The 17352-nt window shown below is 40.1% G+C and overlaps 1 protein-coding gene across 5 annotated transcripts in view; it reads right to left on the reverse strand.

Annotated features, from left to right (window-relative positions):
- Window positions 1-380: 380 nt before the first annotated feature.
- ENPP2 (ectonucleotide pyrophosphatase/phosphodiesterase 2) overlaps window positions 381-17352 on the reverse strand; it is a 56928-nt gene continuing 39956 nt past the window's right edge. For 2 of the 5 annotated variants that reach the window (XM_057367885.1, XM_057367900.1), the window contains exons 15-25: window positions 17046-17173; window positions 14957-15044; window positions 14727-14814; window positions 13634-13806; window positions 13316-13367; window positions 10691-10827; window positions 10083-10218; window positions 9199-9276; window positions 6536-6668; window positions 5804-5960; window positions 381-1002 (exon numbers count right to left, since the gene is read on the reverse strand). In XM_057367885.1, the coding sequence (XP_057223868.1) occupies window positions 832-1002; window positions 5804-5960; window positions 6536-6668; window positions 9199-9276; window positions 10083-10218; window positions 10691-10827; window positions 13316-13367; window positions 13634-13806; window positions 14727-14814; window positions 14957-15044; window positions 17046-17173 (1341 nt within the window). In that variant the 3' untranslated portion in view covers window positions 381-831. The remainder of the gene's footprint in view (window positions 1003-5803; window positions 5961-6535; window positions 6669-9198; window positions 9277-10082; window positions 10219-10690; window positions 10828-13315; window positions 13368-13633; window positions 13807-14726; window positions 14815-14956; window positions 15045-17045; window positions 17174-17352) is intronic. The other 3 variants (XM_057367893.1, XM_057367909.1, XM_057367876.1) reach the window with 3 other exon arrangements.

The following is a 17352-nucleotide window of genomic DNA, read 5'->3' on the forward strand; positions in this document are numbered from 1 at the left end:
AGCCCAGAGCAGCTGCGGTAGAGGAGGGGTGTGACACAGTGACAACAGATGTGACAACATCTACAAGTGACAACAGATGTTATCATCTTGAATCCCCTCCACAGTTTCAGAGCAGGGCCAAGTGGCCTCAAGCATGGGGTAGCTCATGACAGCAAGCATCCTCCCCTCCCAGCTCCCACTGTGTGGCAAAACCAAACCAGTAATGACTGCTGTGAGTGTCTATTTTATGGTCTCGCTGCTGAGTACCAGGGCAGGGCACCTGGGCCCCTGGCAGTCCTCTTACCTAAGCAAACCTAAGCTCCTGAGAAGGGCTCTGCCCAGTAAGAGATCTGTCAGCACTCAGCAAGCCCCTCTGAACATCCCTGTGAAAGGAAATCAAAACACATTAAAAAAACTGAATGTGTGGTTTATTATATTTAAGATGCTATTTGTCTATAGTGTTTAAATATGTCTGTCACACAGTTATCAGTAAATGAATGTAATTTTACATGTTCAGTATTTTGATATACAGTACAGGACTACAAGTGTGGTAAAGGAGCATGAGAAATTAGTATTTCCTTGATGCACGCATCAAACCTTGCAGCACCACTTAAAAGCTCAGAGTAAGGACTCAAACTGCAGTATTACAAGCACTACTAAATCAACCAAGAGACATACCTACATTAAACATTAGAGAAACAAAACAAATGACACAAAGGTTTAATGTTTAAGATTTGATACGGGATTAAAATACTAATATTTTTAATGTCCTGGCTTCAAATTAATAAATATAAAAACAATATAAAAATATACACCAGTTGATAAAAGGATGCACTGAGTAAGGTTAGAAAGCTAAATTTCACTTTCAAACGTATGCAGGTATGTCTTTAGGGAGAGGATTTCTGTGTAGCTGCGACTGGTCTTGCGGAAGAAGTCCAAGCTCGTGAGCTGTTCGATGTCACGCACACGCGCAGTGTGCATCTTAAGAAGATCTTCAACCCACTTTGATTCATCCTCTGAACTCTGAGGAAAAAAAAAGTTTTATAACAAGTCTTGTCAAAAATCATCTCCAAAAGCGAATGCAACTTTTCTACACATTTGTTCCGTTTGAAGAAACTCTGTGCGTTATTCAAGAATGAATAAGGTAAATGAGTTTCAAGATAACAGCTTTGACATTTAAGATGCAAGATGAATTCTAGTTTTATTTTCAGTACTCATTTTAGGAGGGGGTTGGCACAATGACCATAATCATCTAGGAAAAGCTAGCCTAGTGTTTCAGAAGAACAGCTGCACATTTTTAGAAGATCCACTGGTCATTCCATGTTTTTTTAATCTCATATTTTTTTATCTCACAGAAAAGACTCCATATTAATCACTTTGGTATCACCAAAGCCCAAGCTCTAGGCTGTTCGACTTTGAATCCTAAGCCTACACATTTTTCTCAATTGACCACCACATTATCTAACACAGTATTATTTTAATCTTTCCACTCTACTTYTAGGAGACCTTTACAATTCATTACACAGTTGGGACAATGGTCTATTAGGTACCTAGAAACTCTTGTTATTGAAACATACGTTTTATTCACTGACAGAAAAAAGAATTTCACCAAGCATTTCTTGATACCCCCAAAAAAAAATTCAGGAAGGTCATGCTGCCAGAATGATTTGGGTCAGGTTATATTCTCTTAGGGGGTAGCTGCTGCCTCATGCCTTGTGCCAGCACCAGCACATGTTGGAGCCATCCATAAACTAAGGTAACTCACAAACACATSAGAAAATCAGCCCTGCAAAACACTGCAGTGACTGGCTGTTTGTGTGCCATAAGCAGTCCAGCAACATGTGCCACAAGCATTGCCCCTGGCCTGGGGACTGCACGACAGGGAGCAGACGTGGGAAAAGGGCAAAGCAAACAGGACTTTTCCCCCTTTGGCCTCTCTGGCCACTACGTCTCCACCACTGCTACAGAAGCAAGTTAGGAATGAAGGGTTGTAACTCAGGTTACAACCTGATATGTTCACATGTGTGATATGGAAATTGCTGATAAAAATCTCTTCCTGGGCCTRTTCCTGGAAATGAACCCTTTTCTGACTGTCTCAGCAAGGTCCCCCTACAAAGTGATCCTCTCATGGATCAAGACCAAGCTSCAGCACTGCCAGAGCCTGTGCAATGCAGTGGTTGTGCCACAGAGCAGGAAGTGGGTCACCCGACACCRGGAGGGAGGGTGAGCGTGCTGGTTTGCACAGAGAGGACGCCAAGTACCAGACACATCACAGCTGGCTGCTCTAAAGCAAACAGCCATGACCCAGTCAGAGCTTGTTTGGTTCAAAGCTCTCAGCCCCAAACCAGCTTTCTTCTCCATATCTCTAAAAACCTGAGGCCCAAAACCAGGTCTGGAGCAAGAAAAGAAAGAGGCAAATTAAGAGGGAAGAGAAGGAGGTGCGCCCTGTTCACTCCCCTTTGCCTACAGTGCCRTGTTCCAGGAATGTCACCTGGCAGCATGCAGCCACTGGAAGCCCTGCTCAGCCTTCAGCCTGGCAATCAGGAGCTGCAAACAGGCCTCAACAGGGTTGTTAGATCAAATGCAGCCACTGTGACATTTTTSTTTTCTTCAAGCCTTTCTTCTGCACAAGAAATCTGAAGAGCTCAAAAGAAAGTTGTGAGCGAGATACAAAGCTCGCTTTATTTGAATACAAGCAGTTTGCAGTGAATAAATCACTGGACTGTGATGCTTCTTAAACCTAATCCTGCAAGACAGCATTTGCACAGCTCCAGAAATTCAATCAACTGATCTACATTTTGTTTTTTCCTGGCCCATGAAACCACAGGTCCAGCAGCAAGGATTTTAAATACAATGACCAACGAACACAGTAATAGATTGCCACATAACAATGAACAAGGTGTATACATTTAAAATGACAGTTTTCTCCAACTATAGTGCTTAGTCTCACCTCAATAATAAAGAGTTTTAGAAGGAAGAAATAACAATTGAAAACATGGAAATAAATAGACATAGGCAATCAATTAGRATGCTAATCCAAAATCCAGTGAAAAAGTACCAGGACAATAGTATCTCTGAGTATCAAATGGAAAGCTGAATGGAAAGCTGAACATGATGCATGTAGACATCATGGGTGAGGAACTCACTTATGAGAAGAAMTTTAAAGGTTTTGCTGAAAAGGAAAACAATGGCCTGGACGAAGTTTCTAGTAATTTCTAGAGTTCCTTTAATTTTAGTCTTGGAAAGGATTTTGTGTAATATTTTCACATGTGCTTCTTGTGCCAAGGTCATTATTGTGATAGGAAAAAGCACCAACAATCAGAAACTCCTSTCAGTGCAGAGGAGACTGGAATAGCACAGTGGAGGATGCAGACACAGAAGCCTCCAGTAAAGCATGAAATTGGGTTATGTAAATTGACACAGAGAAGGACCTGAGTGTACCAGTTGTGCATGAATGTGAGCCACCATTATGACAACTCTGGAAAAAGCAAATTATTGGTAGCATCAGAGGAATTATGGCCATTGGAAAGAAAACCATTTGCATGTTGAGACCTCAGCTGCAGTACTTATTCATGATCCAGCGGGGGAAAATGTTCAGACTGGATGGAAAAYGTTCAGACTGGATGGAACACATAAGAAGTCTACCAACAGGCTCATCCTCTCTTACAAGAGCAAAAAAGATCCTGGGTGTTCCATGAATAGAGAGAAGTATATGCCTTGAGAATCATCATAAATAATTTTTAGGGTAAAACCCAAAGAAGGGCTATTTAAGCCATAGAAAAATGTTGACAGAAGAATAAACGGGCATAAGCTCACCATGAATAAACACAGTTTAGAAAAAGAACAAATTCAGATGAGAARAGTAGTGGTGTTCTTCAATAGCTGTGTGAAGAGGGAGAATGTCTGTACAGTTAGACCAGAGCAGAGGAAAAGCTAGTATTTCTTAGATTTTTAAAAGAAAACCTTGGAGAGGTTAAGGTAAAATTCCTCTATTATCCCATGCATTTCATCCATGAAGCATGGGGAGGTTTTACACAATCATTTCTTTGAACAAATAAGATGGGAACACCATGTGCAAAAGTAAGACTGGCGCTGGGTTTCAAAGGCAAAAAWTTGCCTGTGTTTTCATTCAAGAGCAACATTTTAATATTTTTGGARTGGTTCTTTGCTATATAAAAAGCATGGACCAATATCTGCTAATGACTTTGCAGTAGCACTTAAGTTCCTCTCAGAACTGTAAATACATACACCATAAGTACCATGACCTATGTGACCTACAGAGAAAAGAAGCGTGGTTTGAAATGTAAGAAATCAAAGACTAAAAGAGGCCATTACTGTAAAGAGCTCATAAAAATTATTTCAGCAGTTTAAGAGGATTAAACATGCAATATAAGGAGGAAAAAATAAGTTATTGYCATAAAATTACATATGGGCAGAGTTACAAGGGCAGAGACACTAATAACTGCCAAAGTAGTAATTTCCAGATCACTAACTGGATCTTGATTCAGAGAAAAACAGTCCAAAGAAAAGCCACAATTAAATATATGTAGGACTTTCCGAGACTTCTGGTGGAAGACATCTCTGCCCAAAGCAGTTGAGAGTCTAAACAGGGAAAGCCAGACCTGCTCAAGAGAGAGGGATACTGCTCCAAAAGCATGGATTTAAAAAGTGGCCCTGAAAGCAGGCAATGTTTGATGAATGAAAAAGAAACAGTGTTCCAGGTCAATTGTGTTCAGAGTTGGAATGACTATTTCTGCTTATAGCTGGAATAGGAGTCTTAACTTTTTCTGCCAATACAAAATTTATAACATTAATGTGTTCATTCAGGAAACCATTGTTTGATGAGTGAGAAAAAAACAGTGTTCCAGGTGAATTGTGTACAGAGTTGGAATGACTATTTCTGCCTGTAGCTGGAACAGGAGTCTTAACTTTTTCTGCCAATACAAAATTCATAACATTAATGCSTTCATTCAGGAAACAGTCTCCTGGCAGCCTGTAGTGAAGTGTCTGTGTGCAGGAATCCACACAGCTGTGTAATGGGAGAACAAGTTCAGGCGGAAGGACAAGTCTAAATACAGCTGCCTGGGAGCTCTGCTGTCCTTGCAGAGAGCTGGAACCCACAGGGGACCCAGSSYCCTTCTGCCACACCATCACCTGCCRAGTGTGCATGYCACTTYCTGCAGTGCTGGCMAAACCAAAGCCTTCATCAAGACTCTCACAGTAGAGGAYCTTGCATCCCAATGGAATATAGGAAAGAAACCAGGAGGGTGTTTGGCCATTTCTGTAATAAGAACCCAAACTCTTCCCTTGAATCAAGGTGTTCTGGAAACAGCAAGWATTGCTATTCTACCATTGGAAGGTTATAGCATATACTTTTAATACAGTGTGGGTTGGATATAAACATGCTGACTGATGCACCCCGACTGCCATAGCAATCAGATTGCACTGTACCTGCATATGGAAACTGCCCTCCATAAAAACATCAGGCTGGCTGCCAGCACAGAATGTCTATGCACACAACCTCCCCCCAGTCTGCTCTGAAGTTAAGACTGACAAATGTAGAATGCTATAGGCAACGGAGAATACTGCCAACCTACTGCACATCAGCTCTTCCAGATAGTTTTAGGTGCAGGAATAGTTCCATATTTTTGCTGGTATCATGGAGGAATGCTTCTGTCTAATGAGCTAATGATACTTAACAGAGGTACTACCTTGTGCTTTCATTCAAGACATATCAGTGAGCACTTGCTTCTAATAGTATTGGGTTTTTACATGTCCCAGGGACGTGTTTACCACAGGGCTGCAGTAGTAAAACAGAACTTACATTGCAGCTCTCATCATTGTCAGGCCTGTGGGGAAGGATGTATGAGAGAACGGAGAGCGGTCCATCACACTTGTCGGCTGGCTGAGTGAAATCCAAGCAGCTGGTTATGATGGCATAGTAATGAGTTGGAACAGGGATTGCACTGCCTTCCACAAACCTGGGGAAATAAAGCAAATATTTATCCACAAAGGATGAACTTGTTTGGAAGGTTACACAAACAACATGGTCTTTCCTCTCCTACGTGTGAGGACACACATACATTGTTGAGATGTGCTTGATTCCYGAACACTATTGAAACTGAGCATCCAATTAGATCATACTGTGCTACAAAAAGACCTCATGCAGTGCTGAAAGGCTTCTTCAGCTCAGACACATGGAGAGAATGCCTTACTGATTTAAACAAAAGACTTGAGCATGTAACTCATAGCACTGCTCTTAGGTTCTGGAGAATTTTAGAGACAATAGACTGTGCAGAACCTAATTCAGCTTTGTCTCAAGGAAGAGCACAATTTCAAAGTCAAAGTGAACAGTTAACTGCTGAATTGTCAATTCCTTATTTTTACCGTTGTCGTTGGTAATACCTACATGGGCATTCAGTCCCAATAATTTAAGAAAAGCTAGAAAATTATATACCCTTCCATAAAATCAAATAATGCACAGATAATTAATMGTTTAAGATAAAGCCACCATTAAGAGAAGCAACAGCAAACCAATTTAAAGACAAACTCTTACTGTTTAATTTTGTCAGGTGTGTCATGTAAACCATCATAGTCATAGTCAAAGAYTGGTCCACTTATTACATTGACTCCATTTCGTTCAGTGGCATATCTCTTCACCAAAACCCTTTGGAAATAGTTCCATACCTCTGTGAGGAAAAATATCAAACCAACCAATCAACTGAAAGTAATAAGAAAATCAAAACCCCAAACAAACAAAAACACCACAATAGACCRAGATTTGGATAAGTCAAAACATGTCAAGATTATAAAGTTTTTCCTTCCTTCCTGAGGATAAAAATTCAGTGGAYATTATTCATATGACRGTGGGGAAATCAAAGACTAAGCATKACAGAGTTACTGTAGCTTCATTCAGTTTTGTCAATAAAGCCTATTCARACTTCTTTGTTCTCTGCTGGTTTTTTTTTTCCCCAACCAGTGATAAAGGATATCCACTGTACCACTCCCTGGCTGGCATTGTCATAGGCCTTGCACAGAGATTAGGCTGTTCCTTCACCAAGCTGTAGAAACATCTATTCACACATTTTTGATATCCCTGTAAACACTGCCTTTGTCTTTGTTATCTGCTTACAGGCARTTGTGCTAGGGTGGTAATGTTTTGCAAAGTTTTTTATTAATTTTAAAAAGGATACAGCGSCATSAKTAAAGCTAAAACCTTTAAAAGAAASGSAAATAGAAAGGTTGCATTTGTTCAGTTAAATTCTCCTATGATACAAAATAACTTTTAAATTAGGTGCTATCAAGGATGACCAAAGTCCCATCATTACAGTAACCTTTGGGAAGAGCACAACACACTTTTTCCTACCATGTTCTCCTCAATCTTGACAAGTTAAGATTCTTGATGGGAAACACACTGGAATCTCCAGTAACACCATTCTTTTAGTTCTTTTTTCTTTTTTATTTTAACTAACAGAAGTGTGTGTAAACAAAACTTCTCAGTCTTGTGARAGTTTAACTCTTGTCTTGCCAGCTCAGACTTTTAAGTCCATGGTTCCCTGGCATGGTGGCAATGTCAGCCTCAGAAAGCTCCCTTAATACCCCTTGTCCTAACCCTGCTCAGTCCCAGCTGGGGTTGATGCCCACCAGCAATGATCTAACAAGAATCTCAGCTGTGGCAATCACGTGGCAATAGCGCTCCTCCAGCTGCTCGCTCCTACAGTGCATATACCTTAACAATAAAAATAGTCCAAAAGGGAAGGATTCCCCCCMTCCCCCCGCTGCCTCGAGTTTTGTATCTAAATCAGATCCCTACTCCACTTCCCACACACTCTGTAAGTGCAACCACATACAGAGCAACACCAGGGCAATGTGGTGCCAGCACAGGGGCATCATTTTGACTGCTTAGCCCAATCTCACTATGGAGAAGATGGACACAGAATTATTGCCTATGGGGATGGGATGGCACAGTGAATTACCAAARCAAAGCAGAGGAGGGGGCCTCTGCAGCCAGCACTGCCACCAAAGCCAGAACAGTAGAAAACTTTTACCATCTATATAACCTGTTGTGGAAAAAGATCCATTTAATGAGCTTATACTTGGCTCTCAGCACTGCAACCTGCACACATGGAGTGGTTTGTAATTCCTCAGAAATTACATTAGTACCAGCATTTTTTTGCAAGGAATCCTTCRCCCACTTGTGATGAAGAGGAAGCCACTCGACAAAATGAGCTGCTAGTGGTGTGTTGTTCTTGTGTGATTAGCATTTCAGTCAAATACTTAGATTAACATTAGCACAAAGAGAAATTTTATGAAGTGATTCAAGAGTGGGAAATCCCCGATAATTTTTTGCTCTGTAATCAGTAAGTGCTTTTGCTCAAATTTCCAGAAACATCACCACTTGGTCCTACACAGAGGTTTCTCAGTTAAAAACACTCTTTTCTGGTTGAAAAGAAAAAGGCTCCCATAGGCTTTGATGTTTATCCAAACCTCTCTGGCCTAAAATCTGAATTGGAAATCTCACAARAACAGGCTCTTGAGATTCTTCCAAGGCTTCTCAATCTCTGCCAAGCCAAAAATGCCACCAGAACAGCCTGATGGTTTTTCTACCTCCTGGCAAGACTAGAGAGAAAAGGGATGTGCAGACAAAAGAAATGTTAATAATATAACCCTGYAGCACTGGAAGTTTCAGACAGGTTTAAATCACCCCTCATTTTCCATAGATTGGTTTTCTCTTCTTTTCAGTGTATAGGTAATAAATATGTTCAGTCTCCTCCTAAGGGCATGGAGGGAAAAATCAAACTTAATCACTTGTTCTTGAACTACAACATGCCAAGGGCACACTCCCAGGCTTGTGCACGCTCTCAGGCTCCAGCTGTTGCCTGAGTACCTTCTGTAGAGTCTTGGCTATAAAGAGAATCTGAATGGTCTTACAGAAAGTGAATTTCTGTGGCATAAAGCAAAACTGCTGATCTACAGCAGGTCTGTGCTCTTACTTTAGCCCAGCACCAAGGAAAAGAAACCTCACTTAAAACTTAATCCTTTCTTGTGGTATTTTGCCTGCCCATACCTAGCACTATACAGGTGACCACTTGTATTCTAGCTACAGGTAACTAAATTTTCTGTTCTGAACTTCTCCCATCAATTCATTTCATAATCCAACACACAGTAAAAAAAAGGCTTGTTGGGAAAGAGATGTATAGTAGTGGAAAAAGCACTTACTTTTGAAGGCAGGATACATTGGAATGATATTYGTTATTAGAAAAGCATCATATTTTGCTTCTGCAGAGGAACTTAATTCTGAAAATTTAAGTGAAACAGAAGAATACTAATAAGATTAAATGTAAGAATTTTAAAAAATTATACCGATGTTTTGAAAATGGATTCAGAGATAATGGATTCCCTTAACCAAAGGGAATAGTGTAATCTAAACAGCAATCTGAATACTATAGTCAGAAGTGCACACTACAGACACATAATTTGTCTTTAATGTGACAGCTGAACATGGAAAGGAAGGCTTTTACCTTTCCTTCAACTGCTAATCAGTTCAAAGTATTTTCATATAGCTCATCTATTTCTGCTGCCTCAAAAGGCAGAGAGCTGCTCTGCAGGCTTTTACAAAAGAGGCAATTTCCTAGGAGAGGAGTATGGGATTACACTCTAGTTCTGAGCAAGCCTCTGTACCAGTAATTCCATTTCACAAATCCACCATAGAATGTTTCAGCCACTGAGTGAGGAAGGAAGGCAGAGCAATGAAGTTCACAACTGTGTAACAGTTGTGCCCCTTCAACATTTACTAATCCCAGAAGATCACTGCTGCAATACTGAAGCAAAGCAACTGCATCAGGAGAATCAAGGACACTCGTTTACACAGGTTTTCTACTATCATTATTTCTATAAGATAGTAGAAGCTTTTATTTTTACAAGCAAGAGTCTAATTTGGACTTATCAATTAAAAATGTGTTTATCTTACTGGTGTTTGAATTCAAAATCAGTTTGTTTATATCTGGTGAGGTTTGCCTGGAGTATGTTCATACCAAAGGTWTTCCCTAACAAAACAAGAAAATTACGAAATCCCTAGATACTAAAAAGCTAYGAAAACTTACGAGGAGGGAAGAGGAACCCATAGGAGAGCTGTCTGTCGCCTCTGTAGGCAGCACAGCTCTGGCTGTTCCCTGGAGAAATGCGGAGGTCAGGCCTCACACAGCTGGCCAGGTGCTCTGGGACACCTGACACCTCTGCCTGCATTGAGGAACAAGGAGACAACAAAAAAAATGTAATTTCAGCTTTTACAGATCAAAGGGAACTGTGTCATACAGTTGGCAGACTACACAGAAGGCCTTGTGTACAGTAAAATAAACCACTTGGCTGTGCAACCAAATCCTGCTCCTGCATTGCTGCACAGCCCCTTCTTCAGGGAGCAGAAATCCCCATGGGAGACAATTCAAACGAAGCTGCTCATAATAAAACAAACCCACATCGAACAAAACTTAAAATTGAAACAGGACAAGAAATATACAACCCTTTGCCTTAAAATTCTTATCTCATGAASGAAATAAAAGAATTTGGGCATTGTTTACAGAGGGGCTTGACATAATTTTTGGTAGGAAAATCTCTGTGGGGGACGGAAATTTCAGGACTTCAAGAATACAGATACCAGAGARATTTCCCCAGGATTTTTTAAACACATTTCAAGAGTAGAGACAGCACTTACCTGTTTGGAAATAGTGTAGGATGTCCAGAGAGGCATCAGGAATGTTTCACTGTAGCCACTTTCAAAGTCATGGTGATGCAAGATATTGTATTTTGTGCGGTACAGTACTGCAGGGCGTCCATATAAAAGATGCTTCTCTAAAGATCAAAAGAAATTTGATCAAAAGAAATTACATTTATTACTGAAAATCTTAAAGGTGAAAAAAAAGGGGGTTGGCTTTCCATCCTGTGCTGATTTTTCAATGATCATTAATAGGATACTRACCCTGAATAACTACTAAGGAAATCTTTTGACAGAGAGAACAACAGATCTTCAGCTATTCTGGTTGCGATCCCCATTCCAGGCTCACAACACCCTTTGGGATTAAAAGTCCTTTCTACACTTGAAAGCTTGTCGGTGCCACAACATRGAGAGAAAGTGTTTTTCCAAACACAGGAGACTCTTCAACGATCTTTGTGTCCACAGCTCAGTCACACATGAGCTGATAAGCACTTTTTTTCCAGTTTTAATGCAGTCCCTATTCCATCAGTCCTGTCACTCTTCTCTGGACTTTCACACATTCCTAAGYTCTCTGTAAAGTCCCTCTCCAAAGGGAGGCTAAAGTGGTCACTCACTAGAAGAGTAGTTTTTTCCCACTTGGCTGATACAGGTCTGTTCTGAAGACTGATGAGCTATTTTTTGCCAGTAGTACGAAAGAAACAAACYACGAATAAAACCTTTTCCTAACTTTGGCTACAAAAAGACACCTCCAGCTCTGTAAAAACTGCCCTTCTTCTGTCTTGGCAATACATTATGGTTAAATGTCCTTAGATAACTCTGACAAGCTTGCTTATAAACAGACAAAAACATTGAAAGAGATAAAAGAAAAATAAATTTCCTGGATAATCTTGCATTACCCTGTACCGTTCATTGAATTTGATAACCTTTTGGCAAACACACTTGGCTTGCTTTTGGAAATTAAAACACAGAAACAYGGAAAGTGGCCTAACACAGTTCTCAAGACAGGCATTTAACCTGAAAGAAAAGGGCATGTTTTATTAGGGCATGAGTACAAACAGAGGATGTTTTCGTAGGGCAAAAGAAAAAAAGTAGGAAAAGCCTGGTCTAAGGACAAAGATGATAAACTTGCTTTATTCAAGAGAAGCTGAAGTCATCTTTTCCTTCTGCCTGTGAATAACAACATGGTGCACCGTGTGGGAGAAGCGAATTAAATAAATGCAGGAAGATCTGTGAACAGGTGCTACAACTTGTCATGAAGTAAAACAAAACTTGCATGCAGCAGAACTACTTATTTAAATAAGGACACATCATGCAATTTAACAGAAAACTGACAAATGAGCAAGTGCAATCAGTTTAAATGCTTACATCTTAAAAAAACAGCAGAATACTATTTTTATATTACTATARTGAAGAAGAATGAAAACTGTAAATCAAAGTAAAGATATTGAGATTTGAACTACAACAGTGAGTGTTTTTTTCCTGATGCCAGAAACTGCCACAGTGAGGAGTAGCTCTTCATTAATTGGGAAAATCAGTTTAACAAGATAAAAGCTTAAGAAAGGCGATTTAACTCACAAAGAAGAGGAATAATACAATCTTTAGAAACTAAAGGATAGGCTGCATTGTCTGTTCACAACAGAGAAATTGAAAATACATCTGTAAGTAAATTAAACCAAATCTCCTTAATCATCTGAACAATGCAATTTAACAAAAATTGCAAAAMCCCATGTCTAAATTCAGAAGCTTCAGGATTTGCTAATATGGACAATTGTCACGGTAAGGGAAATGGTGTGAATTGTTATGCTGATCACATCAAGGATCTTCTTCCTTGAGAAGGAAAGCTCTGCTTTGGTTCACCTTTCAGGCAGTAGTGCTGCTTAGAAAAGCAGTTCCCATCCCCTCTCCTCTGCTCCTATTGCTCCWCTTTAACCTGGACCATGGCCCTGAWGCAGCTRAGAGTGCAGCCACACAGAAGACAGTGCTGGCTCACAGCAGAGAGGGTGCAGAATGACTGCCCAGGACAGCTGGGAATGCTTTCTCCTGGCAGCAACATTGACTCAGACACTGAAGAGGAACAGAATTGTGCTGAGCAGCCCTGAACCAGCAGAACACTTGTTTCATTGTGTAACCTGCACCCTAAGAGCCAAGCATTACAACCTGGCCAGAGATTGTCAAAGCAGCTGTAGCATCCCTTCTAGGTGGAACTTAAGCCTGAATTACTGTGGTAAAACACAGCATGCAAACACAGTCTATTTTTTCCCCCATTTACAGCCTGTGGTTGAACAGAGCACAGCCTCATGCACCCTCTCCTTTCCTCATGTCTCTGCCTTCAGATCTGASCTTAAAACTTCCAAAGGTGATGGAATGGAAGAGTTAAAACTCGCATCACTTTGAACAAAGCTTTAGTCCTGGTTACAGCAAAAGGTATTGCTCCCTCATGTGAGGAGCACTTCATCCTGCCCACATATCTCATGTGTGTCTGTGTGCTACTTTGAGAGTTACTCAAAAAGAGTTTACTACACATTAACTAAACCACACCAAGAGTTGCTCTGGTATTAATGATGCAAAGCAATTTACAAAAGAAAATGGAATCAGCTTTTATTAACTGAGGCACCAGGMTCTTACCTTCTGTTCCCTTGACATGAAAACGCTTGTTGAGCTCATCCAACTTGTTCTTCTCAAGAACAGAAAAAAAAGGTACAAAATTAGGACCACTGGAGCACTCTGACATCTCGTTTTACTAGGCATTTAACAAAACAAAACTATAAGACAGTGATGATTTTCTTGTCTCCTCTTCCACAAAAATTGTTCCAAGAGGGCACAAAGACTTCACAGGAGAGATCTGGGGAATTTTTACAGATCAAAAACCCTCTCAAAAGAAAGAAAATGGCTACAGTTTTACCAAAAACTACTGCTTATAGTGGAGGTTTCCTAAAYACCTACCTTATCATCACATGTACATCCTATATCAAAATCTGATGCAGAAGGTAGAGCTACAGGATACAGTGGTTTAGCAACCTCATCTGGAACAGTTGGTTTATAAACATTGGCTCTCAACAGGTGATTCAAACTTCCRTGGGTGCCATTATTGGGAGCAGGCTTTAATCCAAGCAGATCTATGAAAGCACCAAGSAAAAATAAATGGTGTTTAGACTCTAAACATGTATTCAGCATCAACTCTATTGAGCCAAGACATTTATTAGTAATAATGTTTATCCCCACAGCAARTTAATGAAAGCTTTCAATGTAATAAAAACACCGATCTTTCTCCAAATCATAAAATTGCAAAATGCCCCGTGAATAGTATCTTTGCCTTTATGACAAAACGTTAATTTGCATCAAGACACTGGAAAATTAAAAACTGGAGTAAGTTTTATTATAATTACTCYTTCAGCTTCCAGTGCAAACCTACAGTCAGTGTGCTGACCTTACACCGAACATCTGCAACACAGAGATTTATATAACGGCTAACTATCCATTAGATAATATATGTTTGGAGGGGAAAAAAAGTGAATTATATCTTTGAAACACCTTAAAGTTTTATTGTGAATTACACCTTGAAAGCTTTATTGTTCTGGAAAATCAGTACTAAAAAAAAGATCTTAAGGACTATCTGTATACATCATCAGATTCTTCTCCACGGTTTCAGTACGAATTTGGGGAACATAATCATACCAGGAAAAGCCATAGAAAACTAAGTCATCAACCTTAGCTGCTGCATGAGATGTGCAGGTGCASAAGCAGTCTCTGAACAGAGACTGGACAGCTGAGATGTGGATACCACACATTGTAGGGGTGTCCATTTGATCTCTGTCAAGCTGTACACATCAAAACTATAGTAATCCCTTTTTGTGGTCAGTTACAGAGCAAACTGAGACCCCTGAGAAGTGCCTTCAGCCCTCCTGGAAAATGCTTGGGAAAGGGGGACTGGGAGAAAAACACTGGGAGGAARTCAGGGCATGAGCTCATGGGTGCTTAAATGAAGCCCTGTTAAAATAACATGCTGCATTTGCAATTTCTCTAGCAGGCAGCTTACCACACATGACGTTGTAAAGTTCAATGTTTTCAAAAGGAGGCACTTTGGTCTTGTACTTGAAGGTAGGGCCATAACCTATAAAGACAGTCTTTGAAAAAAAAAAAAAAAAGAAAAGAAGAAAGAATATGAAAGAAGAGCATTAAAATGTAGAAGGTTTTCACGGAATGTTTACATTTCAGAGACACTCAGTTTCTTCTGTCTTCAGTGACCCTCCCAGACATTGCTCATACCTGCATGCTGTTTATCTTGTTGTCATAGCCATGGTCTCCATGGAAGAAACATTTTCCTGTTGGTTTCTTGTAAACATCCACAGCTTTCCTAAATTGAAAAAGTATTAGAAAATTTCCTCAAAAGTGGCTGACCTGACAATATCCTYTGGGGGCAGGAAGGATAAGGTTACAGGGCAATGCATTGTTTATCTCTCTTGAATAGCAGTAGTAGGGACTGCAGAGTTAAAGAGGATCACCAGGGTTTCTCCCTCAACTCCCCATCTTATTATTGATAAAAAYCTTAGTATCTACTATTTTCTCAGACATTCTCTTATCACATAAACTCCTGCAGACTGGAGGCACTGGACCATACTCTTCCAGTCCTCAGAAGATCAATAGAGGCTTCTCAGAAAGCCATTTTTGATATGCAAATGTCATACAACGCTATAAAGGGCTTTTGCCTGTTTGCCTTCAGGCCAATAAACAAAAATGGGGAACAGAAACAAAGCTGAAAAGACAAAGATTTTCATAGGGACTAATAGCTGAGATAATAAGTGCTGTACCATAGGAATGRTAATATCAGCTTGTTATTGAGATGGGTTTTTTTTACAAAGTATGTGGAAAACTAAGTATTGCTTCATGGGAACTATAATCACCAGCTTGTATCAGCATACTTTTATACAGTTTTATAGGGCCATGTAAAGGCAATACATGTGCAGAGGATCACATAATACTACCAATTAATTTCTTCACCTGCAATAAAATAATGCTCAAAGTTTGATTTTGGCCTTATAAMTTACGAGAGTTACAGCAATCAGGGCTGCAACTACCGTTTGGCTGTAGCTATCAATTAAAATTACACTAACAAATGAATTAGAATGGTGAATGAGATCTCTGAAAATTAATAAGTAAGGCAAAGAAAGACTGATATAATTAGTAAGAAATTACTAAATGTAAATCAATCTGGGCAATCCCATCAGTTCCAGCAAAATTCTTAAAACTATAGCTTTTACAGGCCCAAAATTCAGACTGTGATTCTTTGAAATATGCATAACCCCAGCCACAAGGCAGCCTGCCAGCATAATTCCAGTGGAGTTATGCAAGAAAGCAAATGGGTTTTCTCATTCACTGCTTCAGCAGAGTGATCCTTGCATAATTCATGGAAAGATAAGCACAGATGTCAAAAGGCACTTACAAAACACTGTGTGTTTGCCTGGCAGCTATATGGGCAAAAAACTCTACCATAATTTAAAGCTCATAACAGACTGCCATGAGCCAAAAGCTGTGTCATCTTCCAAGAACCACTGAGTCAGCTTCATGCAAAAAGACCCTACCACTCTCATAGTGTAATACACAACAYGTGTCAAAGTGTATTCACAGGGAAAGCTGTGCACAATTCAGAAACAAAGGCTACTCCTCTGCTGTTATCTGTACATGTATGTGCCAACTTGGTTTTCCTCATTCAGTTTGTAGCCAACTAATAAACACTGCCCATATTCTATAACCAAAAATTCAGAATCATATGGGTAAGAGCAACCCAAACCAGAGTTTTGCCTGAGCTAAAGCATCCTTGCTTTCTGTGGATTTGTTTTGAAAAACAATACACAGCCAGCACAGCATTTTGATGGCCATCCTGTCATATCCATGTACATGTTCTCAGGCATTCAGCCACTCTACCAATATCTCTGTTTTCTCTCCACTCACCCACTGCACCTACTCAGACTCTTGCTCCCTAACATCCTCTGACCACATAAGCCTACCCCTTCCTCCCATATTCCCTGCTCCCCAGTAGGACTAAGCTTGCACCTCGTTAAAAACTTATCAGCTCCGACATTTGAGCTAATCACTCAAAAACCACAAAGCTGCTTGAGCAAATCACTCTGGGTTTCTCCCTTCCATCCAGCAACTGATTTTCCCTCACTTCAAAATATTTTGTGTTCTAAATCACACTCTCATGCACCAAATGTTATTGAACCTCACTAGGAGTTCAAAACTCSTCTTGCTCACAGGGTACAGGAGCAGGATGCTAAGACACAGGGCAATTCTAAGTGACCCATTTCCTCAGAAAAGAAGAGTGAAAATCAGGATSGAAGCAAAAGCAAGGGTTTACCTTGCCACATGCCATTTGCGATCAACCAATAAATGGACATCCTCAATTCTTCGGTTGTAGGCATAGTGCAAGCGTTTAGGCAGGTGCTGTTTCAGGTAAGGCTTGAAATGCTGGTCAGGCTTTCTACACTGAAAAATAAATGGTTAAAAATAGCACAATGTCAGATAGCTTATGATGGATACAAAATGTTCAACTAAGAAATCAAGCTGTTAAGGTCATCACTGACGGTGTCTGGAAAACAAAGTGTACATCTAGAGTATGCAATCCAATCTTCTCTGTGCAATATTTACATACAGCCAAGGCCCAG

This window comes from Malurus melanocephalus, unplaced genomic scaffold, assembly GCF_030028575.1.
Source record: "Malurus melanocephalus ecotype Western Australia unplaced genomic scaffold, MMel_1.1 scaffold_3, whole genome shotgun sequence".
Lineage (NCBI taxonomy): Eukaryota > Metazoa > Chordata > Aves > Passeriformes > Maluridae > Malurus > Malurus melanocephalus.